At 35.7% G+C, this 23,491-nt stretch overlaps 1 protein-coding gene across 4 annotated transcripts in view; it reads right to left on the bottom strand.

The window, feature by feature from the left end:
- LOC111155222 (DnaJ heat shock protein family (Hsp40) member C10) overlaps positions 1-23,165 on the bottom strand; it is a 51,697-nt gene extending 28,532 nt beyond the window's left edge. For 2 of the 4 annotated variants that reach the window (XM_022515437.1, XM_022515547.1), the window contains exons 1-9: positions 23,102-23,165; positions 21,301-21,650; positions 19,322-19,487; positions 18,000-18,050; positions 6,551-6,633; positions 6,179-6,310; positions 5,532-5,625; positions 4,407-4,484; positions 330-373 (exon numbers count right to left, since the gene is read on the bottom strand). In XM_022515437.1, coding sequence (XP_022371145.1) covers positions 330-373; positions 4,407-4,484; positions 5,532-5,625; positions 6,179-6,310; positions 6,551-6,633; positions 18,000-18,050; positions 19,322-19,487; positions 21,301-21,504 — 852 coding nt within the window. In that variant the 5' untranslated portion in view covers positions 21,505-21,650; positions 23,102-23,165. Of the gene's footprint in view, positions 1-329; positions 374-4,406; positions 4,485-5,531; positions 5,626-6,178; positions 6,311-6,550; positions 6,634-17,999; positions 18,051-19,321; positions 19,488-21,300; positions 21,651-22,346; positions 22,399-22,477; positions 22,492-23,101 lie in introns of those variants that run through there. The other 2 variants (XM_022515504.1, XM_022515355.1) reach the window with 2 other exon arrangements.
- Positions 23,166-23,491: the final 326 nt, after the last annotated feature.

Here is a 23,491-nt window from a genome sequence, read left to right as displayed (position 1 = left end):
ATCAACAACATACAGATTACATTCCCAACCATAATGTGATGAGAGCTAAGTATACAACAAAATAACAATATAGCAAAAACAGTAAGAAATAAAGTTTGGAGGGACACAAACACTTATATACACCTCTTTGATTAAATAGAAGTGAATGACAATGAAAGCACCACATGTCAAAATTCTAATTAGGAAGAAAAGTTTTATAGCTATGAATACATTTATCAAAAAACAAAATTTACAAATAAGTGTTTAAGGAACTATGAAGAAATATTTAGAATCAATTCTCAAATGTCTTTAATACGGTGATACAGTTTTACAAAATAACTGATGCTTACCAACATGCCACTGAGCCTGAGTTGTGTCTGTGAAGTCAAACAATCTAGCGAGGAAAAAAATTGTAACACAATTTTAGCTTTATTAAGTCTGTACTTTATTTTGCCTTTCACCCCAAACTAACACAGTGATTCTAGGGCAACTGACTGGACTCCACTGGTAAATGTCCATACATGCTGACACACACGCACACATGTGTGCACACATTTTCCCATTCTCTCCCTAGTTTCCCAGGATTTCCAGCTAAAGGTAATCTCTTTACAATGATCCTCTTAAATCTCTGCTCCTATCAACAATCCCCTTGATCTAAGTAATCTCATGATTTTGGAGAAATAAAATGTAATGGCTCTATTTGATAAAAATATATAAAGAACCTTTAAATTTAAAATACAACAGTCTTTTACTTAATTTTAATTCCAGTAGTTAACATACAGTGTTAGTTTCAGGTGTACAATATAGGGATTCAACAATTCTATACATTACAGTGCTCTTCACGGCAAGTGTATTCTTTAATCTCCATTACTTTATTCACCCATCTCCACACCCACCTCCCCTCTGGTAACCACTAGTTTGTTCTCTATACTTCAGAGTCTATTTCTTGGTTTGTCTCTTTTTTCCTCTTTCTTAAATTCCATGTGTGAAATCATATGGTATTTGTCTTTTTTTCACTGACTTATTTCACTTAGGATTATAGTCTCTAAATCCACCCATGCTGTTGCCAATGACAAGATTTCATTTTTTTTTTTTTTTAGGCTGAATATTCCATTATATACCATAATTCCACTTCTTTATCCATTCATCTATTGATGGACACTTGGGCTTGGGCTGCTTCCATAATTTGGATATTATAATTAATGCTGCAATCAACACAGGGAGATATGTATCTTTTTCAACTAGTGTTTTCATATTCTTTGGGTAATTACCCAGGAGAGGAATTACTGGATCATATGATAGCTCTATTTTCAATTTTTTGAGGAACCTCCATATTGCCACAGTGACTGCATCAGTTTGCATTCCCACCAAAAAGCGCACAATGGTTCCTTTTTCACCACATCCTCATCCACACTTGTTGTTTCCTGTTTTTGATTTTAGTCATTCTGATAGGTGTGAGGTGTGAGATGCTCAACATAACTCATCATCCTTCCATGTGTGTTGGTCATCTGTGTGTCTTCTTTGGTGAAATGTCGATTCATGTCTCCTCCCCATTTGCAAACTGGATTATTTGTGTGTTTGTTGAGCTACATATGTTCTTTAATATTTTCTTCTCCTTTTAGTCTTTTAGTTTTGTTGTTTCCTTTGCTGGGCAGGTTTTTATTTTGATGTAATCCCAATAGTTTACTTTTGCTTTTGTTTTCCTTGCCTCAGGAGGCATGTCTAGAAAAATGTTGTGGCTGATAGAGAAATTACTGCCTGTGCTCTCTTTTAGAATTTTTATGGTTTCAGGTCTTACTTTTAGGCCTTACTTCATTTTATTTTTGTTAATGGTGTAAGAAAGTGGTCCAATTTTCCCAACAGTATTTGTTGAAAGGACTTTTTTCCCACTACATATTCTTCCTCTTTTGTAGATTAATTAACCACAAAAGCACGGCTTTATTTTTGGACTCTCTATCCTTTTCTCTTGATCTATGTGTCTATTTTTGTGCTAGTAGCATACTGTTTTGATTACTATAGGTTTGTAGGAAATCTTGCAATCTGGGATTGTTATACCTCCAGTTTTGTTCTTTTTCAAGGTTGCTTTGCTATATGGGATTTTTGCAGCTCTAAACAAATTTTAGGATTACTTGTTCTATTTCTGCAAAAAATGCTGTTGGTATTTTGATAGGGTTTGTAGTAAATCTACAGATTGGATTTGGATAGCATGGAGATTTTTAACAATATTTGTTCTTCCAATCCATGAGCATGGAATGGTATCCTTCCATTTGTTTGTATTGTCTTCAGTTTCTTTCATCATGTTCTATAGTTCCATAGTACACATCTTTTACCTTTTTGGTTAAGTTTATTCTTAAGTATTTCACTACTCTTGGTGCAATTCTAAATAGGATGATTTTCTTAATTTTTCTTTCTGCTGCTTCATTATTAGGGTATAGAAATGCAACAGGTTTCTGTATATTGATTTTGCACCCTGCAACTTTACTGAATTAATTTATCAGTGCTAATAGTTTTCAGTGGAGTCTTTAGGGTTTCCTATATTGAGTATCATGTTACTTGCAAATAGTGACTATTTACTGATTACTATTACTATTTACTATTTACTGATCTAGATGCCTTTTCTTTTTCTTGTCTGACTACTGTGGCTAGGACTTCCAGTACTAGGACTTCCAGTACTACACTGAATAAAGTGGTGAGAGTGGACATTCTTGTCTTGGCCCTGATCTTAGGAGAAAAGCTTTTAGTTTGTCACCACTGAGTATCATGTTAGCTGTAGATTAGTATACAGCCTTTATTATGTTGAGGTATGTTCCTTCTAAACCTACTTTGTTCATGAATGAATGCTGTACTTTGTCAAATGCTTTTTCTGCATCTACTGAAACGATCATATGGTTTTTATATTTTCTTTTGTTGATATAAAGTATCACATTGATTGATTTGCTAATGTTGAACCATCCTTGCGTCCCAGAATTCAATCCCACTTCATTATGGTAAATAAATTTTTAATGTATTGTTAGAGATTTTTGTATCTATGTATCTATGTTCATCAGAGATATTAGCCTATAGTTGTTTTTTTTTTTGGTAGCATCTTCTGGTTTTGGTATCAGGGTAATGTTGGCCTCCGAGAATGAATACGGAAGCTTTCCTTCATAAAATACAATATAGTTTTAAAATAACTTCATCATTTTCATGAAAATGCTAGGATACAATGAGACATATTTAGAAGCAAGGGAACTGTAGCACCATAGAGCTTTTAAAGATATGTAAAAACAATCTACCTGGGGTAAAAAGTAAAAAAAAGTCAGAAAGTTTAAAGTTTTCTTAATGTGTGGAAAGAACAGAAATCTGTGCATTAGATCAAAATGAAACAAAATCCCTCAATGATAGCCTAATTTAAGGGTTATTTTTGCTTGAAGGCAATACCTTCCTAAGATGGGCCTTACAGGATAGGGGTGAGCAGTTGATTTTAGCTGAAGGCAATTTGTTCTCAATACAGTAGCATGAAGCTGATAGGTAAAGTCTGGGTTAAAGACCCATGTTGGAATTAAACATATGAAAATGTATTAATGAATTGGGGTATTCTGTAATAATGGGGCTGATTTTTAACCAATCTCATTGTTTGAATAGAGTTTAATAGTTTGTGGTTTGGTACCCAGAGTACTGAATTTTCTAACTAATTTACTGGTAAAAAGTTTCCTAGAAATGGAAAATTGTCATCTTCAAATATTTTATAAGGCAACATGCATACATTTTTGATATGTTAAGTATGAGACAAAGTCCATAATACCAAAAAATTATTATTTTGGGAGGGTTACATCTGTCAACAACTAATTATTTTTGCAAACTGCCAAATATATCTGTAGTTATCTGAATGTACTATTTATAATGAGAATAATTAAGTTGAAAAACTGGTCCACCAAACAAAATCATAAATGAAATAAATGAAATCTTAACAAATTAGTAATCTATAACTTATGTGTAAATTAACAAATAATGTAAGTATTCATTAAATGAAAAATTGTAACTGGATATGAACTGTAACTTGAAGTACTGAATAATCAATTATAGTAGCATACTTAAGACTGACAGCTAGTCAAAAGGTACAAACTCCGTGTTATAAGATTAACAGGTTCTGGGAATGTGATGTACAGCATGGTGATAATAACTGATATTACTGTATCATACACTTGAAAACTGCTAAGAGAGTAGATTTTAAATATTCTTACCATGAAAAAGAAATGGTATTTATGGGACAGAAATGCAGTGTTAGCTAATGCTATGGTGGTAATCATTTTGCAATATGTAAGTGTATCAACAGGTTGTATACCATGAAGGTACATTATGTTATATGACAACTTTATCTCAATTAAAAAAAATAAAAATTAAATATCTTGGTTTCTTCATCATTACAAAATAACAAATAAAATTACCTCCTCCTTTGGAACAAAAAGTGATCAGCCAGCCAACACCAGCAGCAAAAGCAGTTTGTATGGAGTTAACAAAATTCCCTTGAAAGAAAATTAAGTAAATTTCTGATTATCTACTACTGGAATTCAGGAATTCATAAAAATCCTCTTGAAGCATATCAAATTCCTACATTGACTTTCCATTGTTTTCATCATCTAAAATCTTAATTCATTATTTCATTGAGAAATTGGTAACTAAAACTGATAACTAAGGCCCCTGTGATCTGAGCTTTGTCTACCCATTCAGCTAGCTGTGTTTTTCCTCCTACTATTCCACCTGCTGCCCATCTTTTTGTTAGATTTATGGCAAAGTAATGCCAGTTTCTAAAGTTCACAGTGCTCTTTGAAGGCTTCCTCTTCATTTTCATGACAGATTGGGTCTGACTTTATTCAAGAAGTATCTTCTAATCCTTCCAGTTTTCCTCATCTGAGTTCTTTTATATCCTTCATGTTTCCCTAAGACTGCCTCTACCATAATAGTTACTACATTGCATTAATGGTTTACTAATGCCTTCCTTGCTAAAACAATGAGGCACTTGAAAGAAGGATTACATATTACTGCAGCCCTAATATTTAACACAGTTCCAGAGACATTACTTGTATTCAGTCAATGATGTGAACATCTTACTAGATATGAATACTATCATTTCATGGGTATCACAGAGCATAACCCACCTAAAGTCACTTGATGAATTAAAAGTCTAAGATTAGAGGAAAGAGTTTTTAAACTTTAAAATTACACTGGATCAGGAATTGACTGCCTGATAAGGTACACTTATGAAAGCAGTAAAACGCTTGGTTAACTAAACATTGTACTCTGAAAGCTGACATTACACCTAGCATCACACTGTATTCATTTCCCACATCTTAACTGCTTTAGTTTCTATACAAATCTGATTCACTTGTTAAATACCAACTATTTAGCAGAGGTCAGAAAAATGACAAAATTCCCTTCTTTTTTAAAAGCATGGAAAAGATAGCTTAAAAATTTCAATATTATGACTAACGTGTTAACACTATTACTGAAAAAAAATTAAAATACCAAAATCAAAGTATCCTTGAAAATCAAAGAAATGAAAATAAAATTACCTGTCCATAATTCTGTCACGGTGCTTCTAACATGCTGCATGGCAAAACTCACTAAACTTTCCTTTGATCTGTCACCATGATATTTCACTGCAGCCTTTTTTTTTTTTATAAAAAGAAAAACATCTTTTATTGTTTCTTTTAAAAACTCAGTAGGAATAATACCAAATGCTTTCAACTTTACCTTCTTTTGAATACAATAAGATTTCTCTCTCAATTCTACTTCCAAACGATATACTGCAGATCTTGATTGTGTAGATTCCACAAAAGACATTTTAACAACACTATTTATAATAGTTTTCTAGTTTGTTTTTTCATTAGAAAAAGAAGGAGCTACCAGAACTTTATATTCAATGAGACAATACAGGTAAAATATTTTGTGAACTATAAAATATAATATGCATAATGGTTCAGTTAAGACAGAAACCAATGGTAAACATTTAATTTTGAAATAAAGAAAGGTCAAAGTAATGGCATTTAAATTATTCACAATATAATCCAAAATGTTTATTATGACTAGAGTCTAGTTAGATGGCACCTAAAATCATATTTAAAAATCAAAACATTCTACAAATCATGTACTGTGTTCTCACTAGTATTTTCCTTGTCATAAAGTTCCAAATTTAAAAAATGCCAACTTTACCCCTTACCATTCCAGACCTAAAAATGAAGAGGCTGGGATAACTGTTGACTCCCTTCATTCGGCAAAGCATTCTATCATCACCACAGTTAACAGCACCAATTCGAAGTAATCCATCCACTTCTTTAGCAAAGTCTCTCCACTAGTAAGAAAAAAGAATAAGTATTTCCCTGATAAGGTAATTTTTCTTTCCTTGAACACTCGTCAAGCTACGCATTCTTAAAGGAGAGTATTTTTATCAAATAAAACCATACATATATGAAAGTATTTGATAATTGATAGTTATCATTATTATTAGTAGAAAAAGTCCTAATATATTAAAAAAAAACACTCGACAGATCAGAATAAAATTTTAACAATCAAGATGTAAAAAAATACATACTGTGGGAGCTAAATCATGGCAGTGTGAACATCCTGGGGAGTAAAAGTTCACAAACCAAAGTTCTCCAGAATTAACAGCAGCATCTAAAGCATATAAAACCAAAAAAACTTAGAATTATTTGCTAAAGGTTTGTGCATATTTTAGTTAAAATTCTGTTGTAGTCATACATTTTCCATACTACCTTTGTTATTTTCTGTGCAAGTTTTTCTATAAAAAGAGAACATGTTACAGTTGACCCTTGAACAACATGGGCTTGGATTTTTTTCTGATACAGTAATGTACATGTATTTTCTCTTCCTTATGATTTTAATAATTTTTCCTCCAGTTTACTATTAAGAATAACAGTATATAACATATATACAAAACATGTGTTAATCAACCGTTATGTTACTACAAGGCTTCTAGTCAACAGAAGGCTATTAGTAGTTATGTTTGGGAAAGTCAACTGGGTGGGAGGCCAGTGCCCCAACCCCTGCACTGTTCAACGGTCAACTGTGTATCAACTGTCAAACTAACAATATTGCAAAAAAACCTCCTTTGGGCACATACTCGACTAAAGAGCAACCCTAAGCTGCAAGACACACTTGTCACCATGAAGCTCTGAGAAGATGTGGCATTTAAGGAATCAGCAGCCAAACCTCATACAGAAGTTTGTGTGGATAAAAGAAATAAATGAAGAGGAGAAACAGTGAGAGAGCTGGAAATTTAAGTTCATCTACTAACTGCAGAACAGGTTAAATACCTGGGTCAATCAGTTCTGACAGCTACTTCAAATTTTCAAAGAATGAAATAAGACAACTACACAATACAGTAAGGACTGTGGAGATTAAATTTAATCTTTGTCCTTAAATAAGTCATTTACCTAAACTTTTATTAGAAAAACATTAGATCAAGGTTTTTAACAGTTTAAAACACAAATACATATTTGCTAATATAATGGATCTGAATATCACATGATATCTAGCCAATAATCTATTATGCATTATAATCTATAAAATGACCAGATGTAAACTCTTAAGAAGAGAACATAGACAGTAAATTTCTTTGACCCCAGCAGTAACAACATTGTTTTAGAAATGTCTCCTAAAGCAAGGGAAACAAAAGCAAAAATAAACTATTGGGATTACATCAGAATAAAGCTTTTGCACAGCAAAGAAAACCATCAACAAAAAAAGGAACCTCCTAAATCAGAGAAGATAAATACATAAGAAGTTTATACAATCCAATACCAAAAACCCCACATAATCTGATTAAAACTGTGCAGGGCATTGTATATTTTTCCAAAGAAGATATACAGATATATGTAAAAGATGCTTAACATCACTAAACATCAGAGAAAAGCAAATCATAACCACTATGAGATATCACTTTACATCTGTCAGAATAGCTAGAATCAAGAAGAAATAACAATAACTGGCAAGGATGTACAGAGAATGGGACACTTGTGCACTGTGGATGAGAGTGTAAATTGTTATGGGGAGGTTCCTCAAAAAACTAAATATAGAACTAACATATGATCCAATAATTTCACTCGGTATTTACCTAGAAAAAAACAAAAAACTAAGTTGAAAGATAATATGCACCTTTGTGTTTACTGCAGCATTATTTATAATAGCCAAGATACGGAAGCAGCCCAAGTGTCCACTGACAGATTAATAGATTAAAAATGTGGTATATATACAATGGAATACTAGCCATAAAAAGGATGAGATCCTGCCATTTGTGACAATAAAGATGGACCTACAAGGTTATTATGCTAAGTGAAATAAGTCAAAGAAAAACAAACACCATATGATTTCACTTATATGTGAAACCTAAAAAACAGAACAGATGAATAAGTAAACAAAAAGTAGAATCAGACATATAAGTACAAACTGATGGTTCCCAGTGGGGAGGAATGTGTGGGGAAAGAGCAAAATGGTAAGGGAAGTGGGAGTTACCAGCTCCCAGTTATGGAATAAATAAGTTATGGGAATAAAAGATACAGAGAATACAGTCTGTGGTATTATAACATCATTGACAGTGACAGATGGCAGCTACTCTGGTGATGAACACAGCATATCTACAGAGCTGTTGAGTCACTATGTTGTACACCTGAAACTAATGTAACATAGTGTGTCAACTCTACTCAGTAAACAACTCAATGTTTACTTTCAATTTCAAGACACATGGATCTGTAGAGAGAAGTTAATCTGTATGTTACTGGTAAAGCATATAATTTAGGATTTTATCAGCTATTCCCTGGCAATGTTTAGAAAGTCTGACCAACAGATCATTCTATCTAAGTGGCTAAAATAATTGCTACATAAACTTGGACCACCAACTGGTAATAATTTAGGTAAAATTTTTTTATAAACTCAGTGAAGACTCTAACAGAAATAGGGTTATTTCATTAGCTATAAATAAGAAATGAGATGGGTATTTATATATAAAAAGATAAAGAAATGATTAGACAAAATAGGACTGATCATAAGTCTTAAATAAAAGTGTGACATATGACAAATCTGAATGGCATTTAAATTGAAACAAAACTGTTCACAGTGAAAAAATGTCCTTTTGGTACTTTGTTTTCACAGAGCACTTTTAACATATTTATACAGTTCCCACTGCTGCTGAGTAAAATTAAAAATATTCTTAATGCTCTGTTATTGACACTCAACGTTTTTACAAAACCCAGCAACACAGAATAAAACAAGTATATTTCAGAATGCAACTTTTAGCTTCTAAATTCTACAATTACAGTAATATCCACTGATATCCACACAACTATAGCTAACAACTTGTTAGCCTAGAAAAATGTAACAATAGGATGAGTCATAAACACGTGAGGTAACAGAGATCAAAGAGTTAAGAGCACGAGAAAACTAAATGTACAAGTGGTAACAGAGATCGAAGAGTTAAGAGCATAAATTACTGAGTAAGACAAAACTAAACGTAAAAGTATAGGGAATACAGTCAATAAGACAATTGATGAGTAACTCTAATGCTAACAGGTTCATTTCATTTAAGAAAAAAAGAGCAGCAAAAGCATGGGCTTTAAGATGAACCAGAGTTGAGTGTATGCCCTGTCTCTGGTACTGTGTCAGTCAGGAAAGGTTATGCTATAGTAAATAAGTGATTCCAATTATGTCATGGGCTGACAATAAAGGTTTATTTCTATCATCTATTACATGTCTATATTGAGTTGGCTGCAACTCTCCATATCATTTCACCACTGACCCCTGGCCAGTGGAGCAGACTCTATTTTCAACAACGCTATTTCTCCTGACAGAGCAAAATGGTGAACCACATGTTGGCTCTTAAATGCTTCTGCCCAGAAGTGACACACATTACTTCTGTTCACATTTCACTGGCCAAAGCAAGTCACATGGTCATGCCCGAGTTCTACAGAGTCGGATGTATAATTCTCCATCACAGAGGAGAAACTATCAACATGGATGAATATAGTAAAATATACCACAAATACCTAATAGCTGAACTTAGGCATGTAATTTTTTTCCCCTCAAATGCAGTTTGTAATTTCTGGGGAAAAAAACCCCTAGTATCAATATTGATGTTTGTTGTGAAGATTAGGTATGTTAAATATTAATTGCCTGGAATAGGAACTGATGCTCACAAATTAAAGCAATGTTTTATTATTCTCTTCCACTTACCTACAAAACATTCTTATAATATGACCACTTATTATTTGAAAGAACTTTGTCGTAATAACTCACAAAGAGGCAGCACAGGACTTGCTGGCAGATAGCACAGTTGTGAAATCAACAGCTCCATGAAACTGCACATTAAAAAATTTTTTGCTGGGACGCCTGGGTGGCTCAGATGGTTAAGCGGCTGCCTTCGGCTCAGGTCATGATCCCAGGGGTCCTGGGATCGAGTCCCACATCAGGCTCCTTGCTCGGCGGGGAGCCTGCTTCTCCCTCTGCCTCTGCCTGCCTCTCTGTCTGCCTGTGCTCACTCGCTCTCTCTCCCTCTGTCCCTGACAAATAAATAAAATCTTTAAAAAAAAAAAATTTTTTTTTTTGCTACGATTTTTGTCCCTCAGAATGAAGCCTGTTAAGAGGATGTTTATTTATTCATTGATTCATTTTAGTTATTGAGAAATAACTCATTCCCTGATGTGACTATTATGGAAAAAAATTAGAAAATTTAGGGTATTAAAGGAAGTTTGTGTTATTATTCCCAATGGTAGAATTTCATCTTTCTTGCCCCAAGGAAAAGGGTTTCAAAAAAAGTCTTATCAATGGGAAGCAATCCAGCATAGCTCCTATTCCTGAGATTTCCCAAAACCTTACTAAGGATCCAGTTATTGCACACTCCTGCAAACATGGCCCAGAATGTTGAGAAGTTCACCCTATGCAGGCTGTGCTTTGTATCATTTCAACACTGAATGGGTTTTGTTAGATGCCTTTACATCTTGTATTAACCAGATATGTCTGCTTCATAATTACAAGAATTACAATTCATAATCGTTAATTGAAATTAACAATAACTACTCTCCAAAAGAAGAGTTTTCTGACAAATAATTGAACAAAATCCTAGATTTCACTTTGTTAGATGATGGGGATTTAAGAAAAAAGAAAAAAAAAAAAGAGGCAGAGGTGCTGTGAGCTCCTTCACAATTTCTTGAGTTTGTCTTCAAAAGAATGCCTGTATTATGTAAGTACTATTCAGGATGACTAGTAAAAGTGAGATGTCCTCTGCTTTTGCAGATACTGTCTAGAATTTGCTTATAATGACTAATAATCTACTTTTCTGTGACACATAAAAAGACAGTATGAACCATACTTAGTAGGAAGGATGAGAACCTTAAGTGGAGTTTACTAATCAGATTTTCTCTTCTGTACTATAAACACTCTAGAGTTCAGTACTGATAAAAGTGAACTATGCAATTAGCACTAACTCTCCCACAACAACTGCAAAATTGGACAAAATATAAGACTTCTGCTGAAAGCATCAGACATTTACCAATACAGTGAAGAACTAGAGGGCCAAAGCATGGAAGGAGGTGGAAATCACAACGCCAGCGTTTTCAAGAAAAGGTAGTTGATTGGCAAGAAAGTGAGCAGAACTAATATATTCATGAGGCTAGAGGGACAAAAATAGAGTACAGGGCAAATCTAAGAAAGGGTCCTCTAAATAAAGATGAACTGGAAAGTGACCAGTCGTCTCAAAATCCAAAGCTCGGCTTTTGAATCATTTCAGTCTCTGGATAAAACTGATCTGAGACTGTTAGTGACCTCAGCCAGAAGAAAGCATAACTCCTCTCTGGGAAAAGAGAACAATATAATTTTAAAATATCTTTGCAATTATATGCATAGTTATACAACAACAGAACTAAGTAACACAAACCAACAGAAATAACCAGTAATAGAAAGAAATACACAACCAAGTAGGTCAATGTGATATTTACACAAGTACAAATTGATACTATCTTGCTTCAGCTTCTTCAATGGAAACATCTGGATCAGCTTGTTTCAGCCCAGTTACAGAGCACCTTCAGAGATCAGATACCATGGCGCCAACTATGCACTGAACCTATCAGTATTAGCTTATTATTCCCAAAAAAAGATCTCTAAGGTTTTGTGGCTGTATTTTTAACTACTCTTTGGGGGTTGTACATGAATTATTAGCAGTTTTTAGTAACTGTTCCATAGTGACACATCTGAAAATGTTTGAACCCATATGCAATATAACCATCAGGAAAATCTCTCATTCTGGGTCACTCCATTAATTGGTCAGTTTTCAAGTTCTGTTCAGTTCTTCCAATTCTATCTCTGATTCCAGTTTTCTGCCCTACTGGTCCCCAAACACTCACTGGCAAACTAGCTGATGAGAGGTACTAACAGCCATAGAGGAAAGCTATAGGTTCATAAAACTACATTCAGTGGAGTTATGATTCTCTAGCTTGTGATATGAGTAGCAGTTCTATCTACCAAAAATCCAAAAAAAAAAAAATCAAATTTTTCCAATTTTCTTTGTATAGAAGACACACTTTTTTACTTTAAGAACTTGTTCAAGTGTTCATGTATAAGACTATTGACAAAATGCACTGAATATCTTTGTAGGCCTAAGCTCACCAACAGGATAGAGAAAATAAGTGCAGTTCTTGGTCAGAAGAAACTGTTCAAAATCAAGCGACTATTAGACATCTTTGATAATGATAATGTGTGAGAAACACTATATGCATTATTTTTTTGCAGCTAGTATGCTATTTTTATTTTCTAAATTAAATGAGATTATAATAGAACAAAATAAAATTGAAATTTGAGGTAAAATATTTATTTGAAATAGAAAGAATAAACCTATTTTATTATACCTGCACAGCCTTTGAAAGTAAGAATCTAATCCAATAGTTAAAATTTTCTAAAATGCAATGGAAGATTTTAATAGAACTGTTATTTTTACATCCATTTTCACATAAATGAAAGTCAAAATAAATCTGCTCCCAAAATAACCACAGTTAACCAAAACTCTGAAATCCAAAAGCTCCAAAACTGGGAATTTATGTGCAAGTTTGCAGCAAGCTCTCATGGCATCCAAACCTGTCCTGAACTGTTCTGGGGCCACTTATCATTCATTCTTTTCTCTTTCTTTCTTGTGTACATACTTACACATTTACTCTGCAGAAATATTAATGTTTTAGAAAAAAGTATACTGCCCCACATTCTGCGAAGAACATTATTTAATCCACAGTGTACTGATGAAAAGTAATAAAATGAAACTTCACTAGAGTTGGAGGCTGGAATGAGGAGCCATACCTCTCAGCATCAATTACAGTAAGAACTGTCAATTATAAACCCCAACAGAATCATTATTAACAGAAAAGAATGATCAGGGAGCCTGGGTGGCTCAGTGGGTTAAAGCCTCTGCCTTCGGCTTGGGTCATGATCCCAGGGTCCTGGGATCAAGCCCTGCATCGGGCTCATCGGGCTTGGCGGGGAGCCTGCTTCCTCCTTTCTCTCTCTGCCTGCCTCTCTGCCTACTTGTGATCTCTGTCAAATAAATAAATAAAATCTTGAAAAAAAAAAAAGAAAGAAAGAAAAGAATGATCAATTATAGTCTGTAGATCTGCCAATTAAACTGTTGTCACCCTGAACTCTTGCTTTCCTCCAGTGGATTTTCATTCAGAACAACCCTTCCCAATTTCCTCCTTTTTCCCCATAAAGTAACATTCCTCTCTGCTGTTTTTTAGACTTGCCTATGTTTTTGTCCTACCTTGCATGTCCCAAACTGTAATTCCCTGCTATTCTTAAATAAACCCTTTCTTTTCCTGGTAAAATATCCTGTTTTCAGGTTGACATTATTTGGCGATCAGACATGGGCTCCAGGCAGGACCCCAACAACTATGAGATAGGTGAAAAGCAGATGCTGGTACCCACAGAGTCAACTGAGCTAACTCCTTCCTTACAACCCTGTAATCTGTTAGGTTTTTTTCCTGGATTCTGAGTTCTGTTCTCTGCATTTTGAGCTCTTCAGGCTTTATTCAGGATCTGTTTTAAGGCTTTCTTCTTCTTGAGAGTACTCATTGGGCCTTTGGTCCAACTCTTCTTTGGAACCAGACTGTTTCTGTTGGAACTGCGTTGGCCTTTGGTTCAACTTCTTTTTGGGACCAGACCTTTTCTATAGGGACTATTCTTGTTGGGACTGTACTGGCTTTTAGTTTGATTCCTTCTGGAACCAGACTATTCCTACTGGAACTGTGCTGTTTAGGAATTTTTCTTTATGCTTTAGGAAAAAAACTCTAAGAAATGGGGTACTAGTCATCAAAATGCTTTGAGGGTGTCTGTACTTCTAGGACTTCAGCTGGTTTTATGTTTAAAAACTATGGTCCATCCTTAAGCATATTTCTAAGTAAATGGACCCACTTAAGTAAATTTAATTTTAGAACTTCAGTGACCATTATGGTGAACTTTGGATCTCCCCAAACTTACTTTCCTTAAAACTGAACTGGATAGCCATGGCTCTACAGTTGTTGAAACTGAATGGGATTCCTGTATTACCTGGTATTTTGAAGCATCTGACCTTTACCAGGAACCTAAAATTGCCTCTGCAAAATACAATTTTTATACTAAATGAGGCGAACAATTAAAAAAAGACTAAAAGGCTTCCAAGGGCTCCTTTCCCCCTCCCCGATCTCGCCTCAGAATGTGTACAGCCCCCCACGCTCAGACCCCACCTCCACTGTCATCATCCTCCTTCCCTACTACACACTTCTATCTCCACCTCCCTCAGGCCCTCGGTTTCCTCATTTGAATTTTCTAACTGCACTTCTCTGAGTTATTTGGAACCTCTCCCTGTTCCCATCTCTCCTGAACCTACTAAACCTGCCCCATTAGAGACTTCTGAGAATCCAAATAAACCCCAAATTTCTTAGGTTCCCTGGACTAAAGCTGAATTACAAGCCATAGTTAGAGAGTTTCCTAAAGTGAGTGACGACCCCCATAGGTCTGCTGAAGATTTTAGCATAGTTATTCAAACTTACCAACCTGGTCTCTCAGATATTTTTCAGTTAGTCTACATGCTTGTTCATGAGGGCCAGGCCAAACGCTGGATGAAATCAGCCCAGGGTGAACATCCTGAAAGGGATTCTGAGAAATAGACCCTGAACTTTTGGCAAGATGTTAGAACACTCGGCTATAAACCTCCATTGAGCAATTACAGCAGTCTTTCCTAAGCCTGTTGCCTGGAACAGAATTCAGGCTTGCACACAAAAGCCTGATGGAGCCTGTTCATGATTATTACAATCAACTTCAAATTATCTTTAAAGAAAATTCTTATCTTACTGTGCATGCTGAATCCACACAGGTAGCATTTAACTTTATGTTTATTAGCAAGCTGAACCCGGGTCTCTTTTAGTTAAAAGAACCAAGGCAAAATGGGAAACTATGTCCACTACAGATTAAATTTGGCAAACCAGCTTGCTCACACCCTAAATGAGTCACCTGAAAGACAAACCATTAAAATTCTTAATTTTCAACCCCAGCAAATGAAAGCCGCTAAGCAAAACCAAAACCTCATAGTGTCTGCTGTTGTTGAAAAGAGCCAGGACATTGGATAAAAGACTGTTACCCTCTTAAGTGCTTCAGATGTCTTTAGTCCTCTAGACACCTTTCCAATGCCTTCCTAATTCCCAGTGATAGGGATCCAAGGAACTACCAGGCATCTTCCCAATCTTCCCACTTAATTAGCTTGGAAAAACTACTTGTTTTTCCCTGTCCTTGACACCAGAGCTATAGTCTTTGTGCTCTACCTCACTGCTATAAAGTCAACTTGCCCCAGAGTACTGAAACAGTTCAAATAGTGCGGGTCTCTAATCAACCTCAACAGCTTCCTAGCTCTGAACCTATTCCCTTTTGTCTCGGGTCTTTAAGAAATATGCACCTTTATCTCCTTAGTTCTGCCACCCCTTTCATTTACCAGGTTGACATTTCTTAGAAAAATATTATGCCAGAACAACGGCTACGTTTTGAATTCAGGTAGGCTTCAGTGGATCCCGAACTTCCCCCCCCAACTCTGAAGCTAATCTCTAATTGCAAGGTTTTCTTGGACTGACTGGACACTGCTGAAAGTGGATTCCAAACTTTTCTTCTAGCTCAACTTCTATATGCTTTACTAAAAAAAAGGACACACCTGACCCTACTATTTGGAAAGAGTGGATAGACAAAGCTTTTGGGACTTTAAAGAAAAACCTAGTAAAGCCCCTAATAAATGCTTTTAGACATCCAACTTCCCTTTTTCCTCTTTGTATGTGAGAGAGAAGGAAAGGCTTTGTCTGCGTTTTCCAAACCTCTACAACAGGGGGAAACCTCTTCTTTTGATTACGTTTTTTGGAAATAGCTTCATCATGATCCTGTGATCAAATTAATCCTTTACTTGTTTTTTTCTGAAGGGTTAGAAGGTTGAGAATTCACAAATCCTTCTTTCATCTGATGTGTTATCTGACTCTGGAACTCTTATACAAATTCATGGTCTCTGAATTTGCAACCTTACAGGTTGTATGGTTAGATAACATTTGTTTCTAAAAGTTCTTTTGAGATAACAATACTGTTTTAATACATCTTTGAGGTTTTGTTATTTTTTGCAACAAATTCATTAGCTATTGCTTCACGTATACTTGCATTATACTGTCCCAAATGCACTTTGTAAATTCGGTGTGCTCTTGCAGTACTCACTGATTGGCTTTCATGGCCACCTAAGTGGGGATTTCCAAGAGGCATCCATAACTCTGGGTTTGCTTCTGTTGGAAGAACCTTTCTCCCCTTTGTTGGAGTAAATGCCAATAAATATTTTCAGTTAGTTAATTTTTTTTTTAAAGATTTTATTTATTTGACAGAGAGAGGTCACAAGTAGGCAGAGTGGCAGGCAGAGAGAGAGGAGGAAGCGGGCTCCCCGAGGAGCAGAGAGTCCGATGAGGGGCTTGATCCCAGAACCCTGAGATCATGACCTGAGCCGAAGGCAGAGGCTTTAACCCACTGAGCCACCCAGGCTTTAACCCACTGAGCCACCCAGGTGCCCCAGTTAGTTACTTTCTGATCTAGGGTCTTGGTTTAGAACCCTCATAAAATCTGGATTTAGGTTACTTCTGTTTTGCACGATATAGCTTTGTATTTTGTTACCTGGCAAACTTTTGTAAAAATCACATACCCAGTAAGGAGACGATCTCCAATGCTTACAAACTTGATAAAATAGGAACTATACAGGAGAAATGCCCAACCTTCCTTGTTATTCAAATGTGACCATAAATGGTTTCTAACTATATGTACTTTCCTTGAAGTAGGATGTGTGGACCAGAAAAGGTCCTTCCTGGCACTGAGGAACAAAACCATTAAATATGGAATTCCTGGCTCTTGATCAGAGATGCTTTTGGATAAAGATCTTGACCAAAAAGGGGGAAATGTGGGACAACCTCATTAAAGTAGACTGGGAAAGTTGAAAAGGGGAGGCACACCACTCAAAGTCAATTACAGGAAGAACTGTCAAATGAAGATCCTAACAAAAGAATCATCAACAGGAAAAAATGATCAATTACAGGCCACAATAGGAAAAGATGGACATTGAATCTTCTATGAGAAATTGACTACCCCGCAAATCAGCTAAAGAGAAACTGTTATCACTTTGAATTCTTGCTTTTCTCTAATGGACTCTCATTCAGAACAACCTCTCCCAACTTCCTTCTCCATAAGATAAAAGTTCCTTTTATTTGCAGGACTTGCCTATGGTTTTACCATAGCTTGCATGTCCTGAGTAACAATTTTCTGCTATTCCTGAATAAACCTATTTTTTCTGGTAAAATAACTATTTTATTTTGAAAGTTAAAAATACTCATTACCATGTTAAAACCAAAAAAAAAAAAAAATCTAAATTCCAAATATATCTGTCCTTAAGAGTTTTAGGTAAAAGAGTGGTCTTGGACTAGTTTTAGAAAACCACATCATCATGAACTTACCAAATTCTCTTCTATCCAGTGTTATGATTTCAGGATCATCATCATAAATACCTAATTTAAAAGTAAAAATTATAAATTAATAGTTCATCATAAAAATAAATTACCACAGAAAAATAGGTTACTTACTCTTGTTTTTTCATCAAAAATCAGATTACTATACTAAATCTCAAAGTTGAAGAATGTGCAACAAACTAACAAAAATGGAGAGTAAATAATACCACTCGTGATGCATCTGAAGAGTTATAAAAAACCAAAAAATATCCATTTCCTGATAGGGACTCTTATAGTTGTGCATAGGAGTTCCTAATATTCCCATGATTTCATCTCCACAGAAAAGTTCTATTATTATTTTTTAATTGTTTATTTTGTAATAATTATAGACTCAAAGGAAGTTGTAAAAATAGCAGACCGCTATGTACCCTTCCCTTAGCTTCCCCTAATGGTGACTTATGTAGTTTTAGTAAAATATCAAAACTAGGAAATTGACACTGATCTGTTACTCTTAACTACACTACAGACCTTACTTCCTTCTCAGATTAAATGGTTTTTTAAATAAATGGTGTCACTAAAATATTTTTTAATAGTCTTAGAATTTTTATAGTAGAGATCGACTTATTTAGTAAATATAAATTGTCATAATTAAAATCAATGTGAGAAAATTCCTTACTATGTGAAATATAAAAATAATACTAGTGATGGATAAAGACCAGGTGTTGGCAAACTTTTTCTGCAGAGGCCAGTTAAATAGGCTTTGTGGAATGTGTAGTTCTGTCATAACTATTCAACTCTGCTCCCAAAGTGAAAGAAGCCAAAGACAATATGTAAATAAATGAGCCTGATTTTACTCTCATAATTATCATGGTCTCATAATTCTATGATTAATAAAGCTCTATTTATAAAAGGAGGTGGCAGGCCAGATTTAGCCTGTGAAACATAGATTGCTGACATCTGATACACCCTACTGCACTGTAGTGATTATAAATGAAAATACTATTTTGGAAAAAAAAAGGTCAGTCTTGAGAAAAAAATACTCCAATATAAATTTAAAGTATTTATGTGGTCTACTACAAAAGAATATCTCAGTTCTTAGAGTGCATTTCAGGATAATTAAAAATGAAGAGAAATGCTGGGCAAGTGAATGCTCCCTCTTGCCTTGATACCTGTGTTTATTTTACTTCCCCTCCCCTCCTCTGGAATTCTGCTCCAATATTATATTAAAAAAGTGACACATATTTACGTAAGCTTAGTAGTAAAACAAAATTAGTTTTCAAAATTTACTCAAATAAAAACAATATTTCATACAGAGTATCTTATTATCTTACCAAAATCATAACGATAATAATTCCAGCTTTCATACTGGCCTCCTTCTTGATTATCTGCAAGTCCCTTTTCTCCGTATTTGTCGTACTTTTTCCGCAGATCTTCATCTTTGAGTACTTCATATGCTCTATTTATTTTTAAAAAATCACTATGTGCGTTTGGGTTATTCTATTAAAAATATTAGATATAACGTTTGTTTTAGGTATGTGATCAAGTCTCTTCAAAGCCTATATGAAGATTTAATTTAATCTTAAGATTTCTGGGAGAAAAAGTAAGGAGATGACATGAAATGTGTTATCACAGGTTAAAATAAGAAAGTATTTCTAAAGAACTACAATCTTCCAAAGAAAAAAAAGAATAAGGAAAATAACAGAGAAATGAGAATTGATGCCTCCAAAGGCTGACAGATATGGTTTTACAGTATGTCATTCCTTCTAAGAAATGCAACTGAGAAAAACTAAACCTTAGAAACATTCAAATTTGTAAATATTATGCTACCTCTAAAACAATTACAAAGAAATTTGTTGGTTATTTTTCCATTTGAGGCAAAAGCAACATATTAACTAAAAACCACCCCAAAACAAAAAACAAAAGGTATGTGCCCCAATCCACCAGATAATTAAATGGGACTGATACCAGAGTAAAACTCAAAACTGGATTAGAAATGTTCCTCATTTGTTACTGTTGCACAGATCTGGTTTCTAAGGAATGCTTTCATCTAAATAATAATTAGCTATAAAAGGACTACCATCTTTCATACGGAAACTTAAAAAATCATGTTCTGTAATTTTAAAAGAAAAATATGAAAAATAAAAATTCTAAATAGAGTGCAGATCTCAGGAAAGATAACTAACAAGAGTTCTACTGCTGAGCTGTATGCAATGAAAATAAAATAACTCTATTTAAAAACTTCTACATAGGAAACAAAATTACAAACCATACCTTTCCTCCTGATAAGCTGAATCTCATTAAAAAGTTACAGAAATTACTAAAAATACTCTAAGTATTAAAACATTTTATTTTGAAAAAAATGACATTATTGAATACATAATCAAATATTTATGATGGGAATTAACTGGATTTGGCTGTTCTAAAGTTTTAATTTGAAGTAATTTCTGATTCTGGTCTGGAATTTGTATGTGGGAGAAAACAGTGAAAGATGAAACATGGTCTTATTAGCTCCTACTGCCATTTTTAGCAAGAACCTTTCAAGTTCTAAGGAAATAATTTTTCTGTTACTTTTTTTTTTTTTTTTGAGATTTTATATATTTATTTGTTAGACAGAGAGAAAACATGCACAAGCAGGGGGAGTAGCAGGCTGAGGGAGAAGGAGGATCCCTATTAAGCAAGAAGCCAGACGTGGGACTCAATTCCAGGACCCTGGGATCTTGATCTGAACCAAATCAGAAGTTTAACCAACTGATCCCACCCAGGTGTCCCTTACCTAACTTACTTTATTAAAAAAACTACTTAAACTACTCCACAACATTTTTGTTGGCTTTGGAATTAACACCTGTAATGGACCTGCTGTAAATTAGTTTTAAATTAAGAAGGAATTAAATTTTTGGTATCAACATTCCTTCACATTGTTCTCAACTAGAATATTTTGCTGCTTCTTGGTACAAAAACTGAACTGTGATTTTTGACATGTATTTTCTTAACCATGTGAGCACTTATTTAAAATTTAAATATGGGGACGCCTGGGTGGCTCAGTTGGTTAAGCAGCTGCCTTCGGCTCAGGTCATGATCCCAGCGTCCTGGGATCGAGTCCCACATCGGGCTCCTTGCTCGTGGGGAGCCTGCTTCTCCCTCTGCCTCTGCCTGCCATTCTGTCTGCCTGTGCTTGCTCTCTCTCCCTCTCTCTCTGACAAATAAATAAATAAAATCTTTAAAAAAAAAATAAAAAATAAAATTTAAATATGTATCAAAAGTTTACTAAAATATATTAATTAGAGATATTTAAAAAGAAAATTTTACCTACCGGGTTTTTATCAGGATGTAGCTTCAATGCCAATTTCTTGAAAGCTTGTCTTATTTCTCTACTGCTTGCAGTTTTGGATACTCCAAGTAAACTGTAAAAATCCTGATCTGTGCCCACTAAAACGGCCATATATACTATTAGAAAACAAAGAATGATCCTTTTCAAGTCTCTGACATAGTCATTTTTATTTAACCAGACTTCCATTCTTTTTCTTATACAAGTTAGGATTTAAGTGAACATTAAAATACACTGCTGGTTCCAGCTGATATAATATGCAAGTTGGAGAAGTTCTGTTCACATTACTCCAAGAGTGCATCAAGCGTCATGAAATTGTCTCCCAAAATGTCAATCTAAAGAGAGGAAACCAGGTAGTTAAAAATACATTTTAAAAAATAGCACTAACACTATTAAATAACATGACCAGTAATAGTCTCCATTCAGTGGCAAATCACCGTTGGGGGCCCCTTCACTGCTTCCCTCGCCAATTTGTGAAACTACTCAAGAAAGGAGATAAAAGTAAAAGGTAGTATGTAGTTGTAGCTAGATAGAACACTTTAAAAACAAACAAATTCAACTATTTGCTCTGATCAGCACCAGAACACAAGGTTGGGAAAAAGCGGTTTCCTTTCCTTTGCTATCTAGCTTAAGAACTGCTTTTTTGTAATATCATTTCCTTTTTAACTACTTTTTTTTTTTTTTTTTTGCCACTTAAGTCTACACCGGTTTCATTTTAATCAGATTTCACTTATAGGAAATATCCTTTGGAGGGGCTAGAAGGAAAATATAGGGTCCTTTTTCATATAATTCTCCCAAGAATGGCATGAATTTATATTGTTTTAAGAGACAACATACTTGGTATGGCCGTTTTTTCCTGAGTTTTCTCAAAAAGTGCTTACACTATACATAGAGACTACTTTATACAAATAGCAGAATAATAACTAGAAGTGTAATTTTATTGCAAAGTTTCCGTTTGAGATAAATAAAAATAGGAAAAAAAGAAAAAAAAAAACCAGAAGAGAAGGAATCACTTATTTTGACATGCTCACCTGTAAAGGGTAAATAAGTTCCACTTCATCAGATCACAAAAGATCTCAAACTGCTTTGAAAAAACTAACTTTAGCATTCTGTTTTTCCTTTCTTCATTTAATTCTAAATGTCTATTTCTAAACTTTCTTACCTGCGAATGGTCTTTGGCTCATTCCTAACTCCTCCATTTCATGAAACCAAAACATATCTTTGTAAAGTATGGTGATGGAGAGTAACAAATACCCAGACTAAAAAGCAAGACTAGAGAGAAATAGAGAACATATTCCTAAACACCACTTTGGGATAGGTGGTGCTCCCTGCCTAGCGGTCGTTCTCAGCGTGGGTGTGGCTTACTTGATCAGTGCCAAGCTTCGGGGACAGGTGGAAGCTGCAGGTATAATGCAATACGAAGGCTTTCTAGCTGCCATCACTCCAGAATGGGATGCGGGAGAGGGGAAAGATGGGAGGCATTGAGTGAAAGAAACTATTAAGTGTTGCTGGGGTATGAAGTCTCCGGCCGGACATGGGAGAGAAGAGCCTGAGTAACTGAGGCTTAAGTGAGAAATTGGAGTTAAAAGCAGGGAACCGAGGTCGGAAGGAGGGTGAGGATGTAGGTAATCGGGTGAAGATGGGGAGCGAGAACACAATAAACCGGCCGCAGGGGCGGAGGAGAGGGAAAGGGAGATTGAGGTGCACAGGCATTTCTCTCGCCCTTCCTGGAGAGCCCAGGCCGCCGCCGGCTCCGGCTGAGCCCCGGGCCCCGGCCCATGCCCACCTCGGTGTAGCGGGGTCGCTTCCTGCAGCTACTCCCCCATCCTCAAGTCCCGGCGGCGGACCCCACCCGACCGAGCGCAAGCTGTGCGCGCGCGAACGAAGCACGCCCTCTCCGACCGCCGGGCCGCCGCGCTCGGGATGGGAGAGGACAAGCCGCACCGGCAACAACGAGCGCGGCAGCTCCAGTCGGCTCCTCGCGCCCCGGTCCCCACGGCGAACCGGGGCGGGGCCTCGCGCGGGGCACTGTGGGAAAGGCGTGGAGGACGCGGCCAGGGAGGACCTGCGGCAGGCTCTGCGGGTGCGACGGCAGCAGGGTGGGAAGGGCGGTGTAGGTTTAGGTTGACGTGGCCGTCTGCGCGGAATCCGGCTCCGGCTCCGGCTCCGGCTCCGG

This window comes from Enhydra lutris, unplaced genomic scaffold (genome assembly GCF_002288905.1).
Source record: "Enhydra lutris kenyoni isolate GAN:26980312 unplaced genomic scaffold, ASM228890v2 scaffoldscaffold1, whole genome shotgun sequence".
NCBI classification, from domain to species: Eukaryota; Metazoa; Chordata; class Mammalia; order Carnivora; family Mustelidae; genus Enhydra; species Enhydra lutris.
This window is presented reverse-complemented; position numbering and strand designations above follow the sequence as displayed.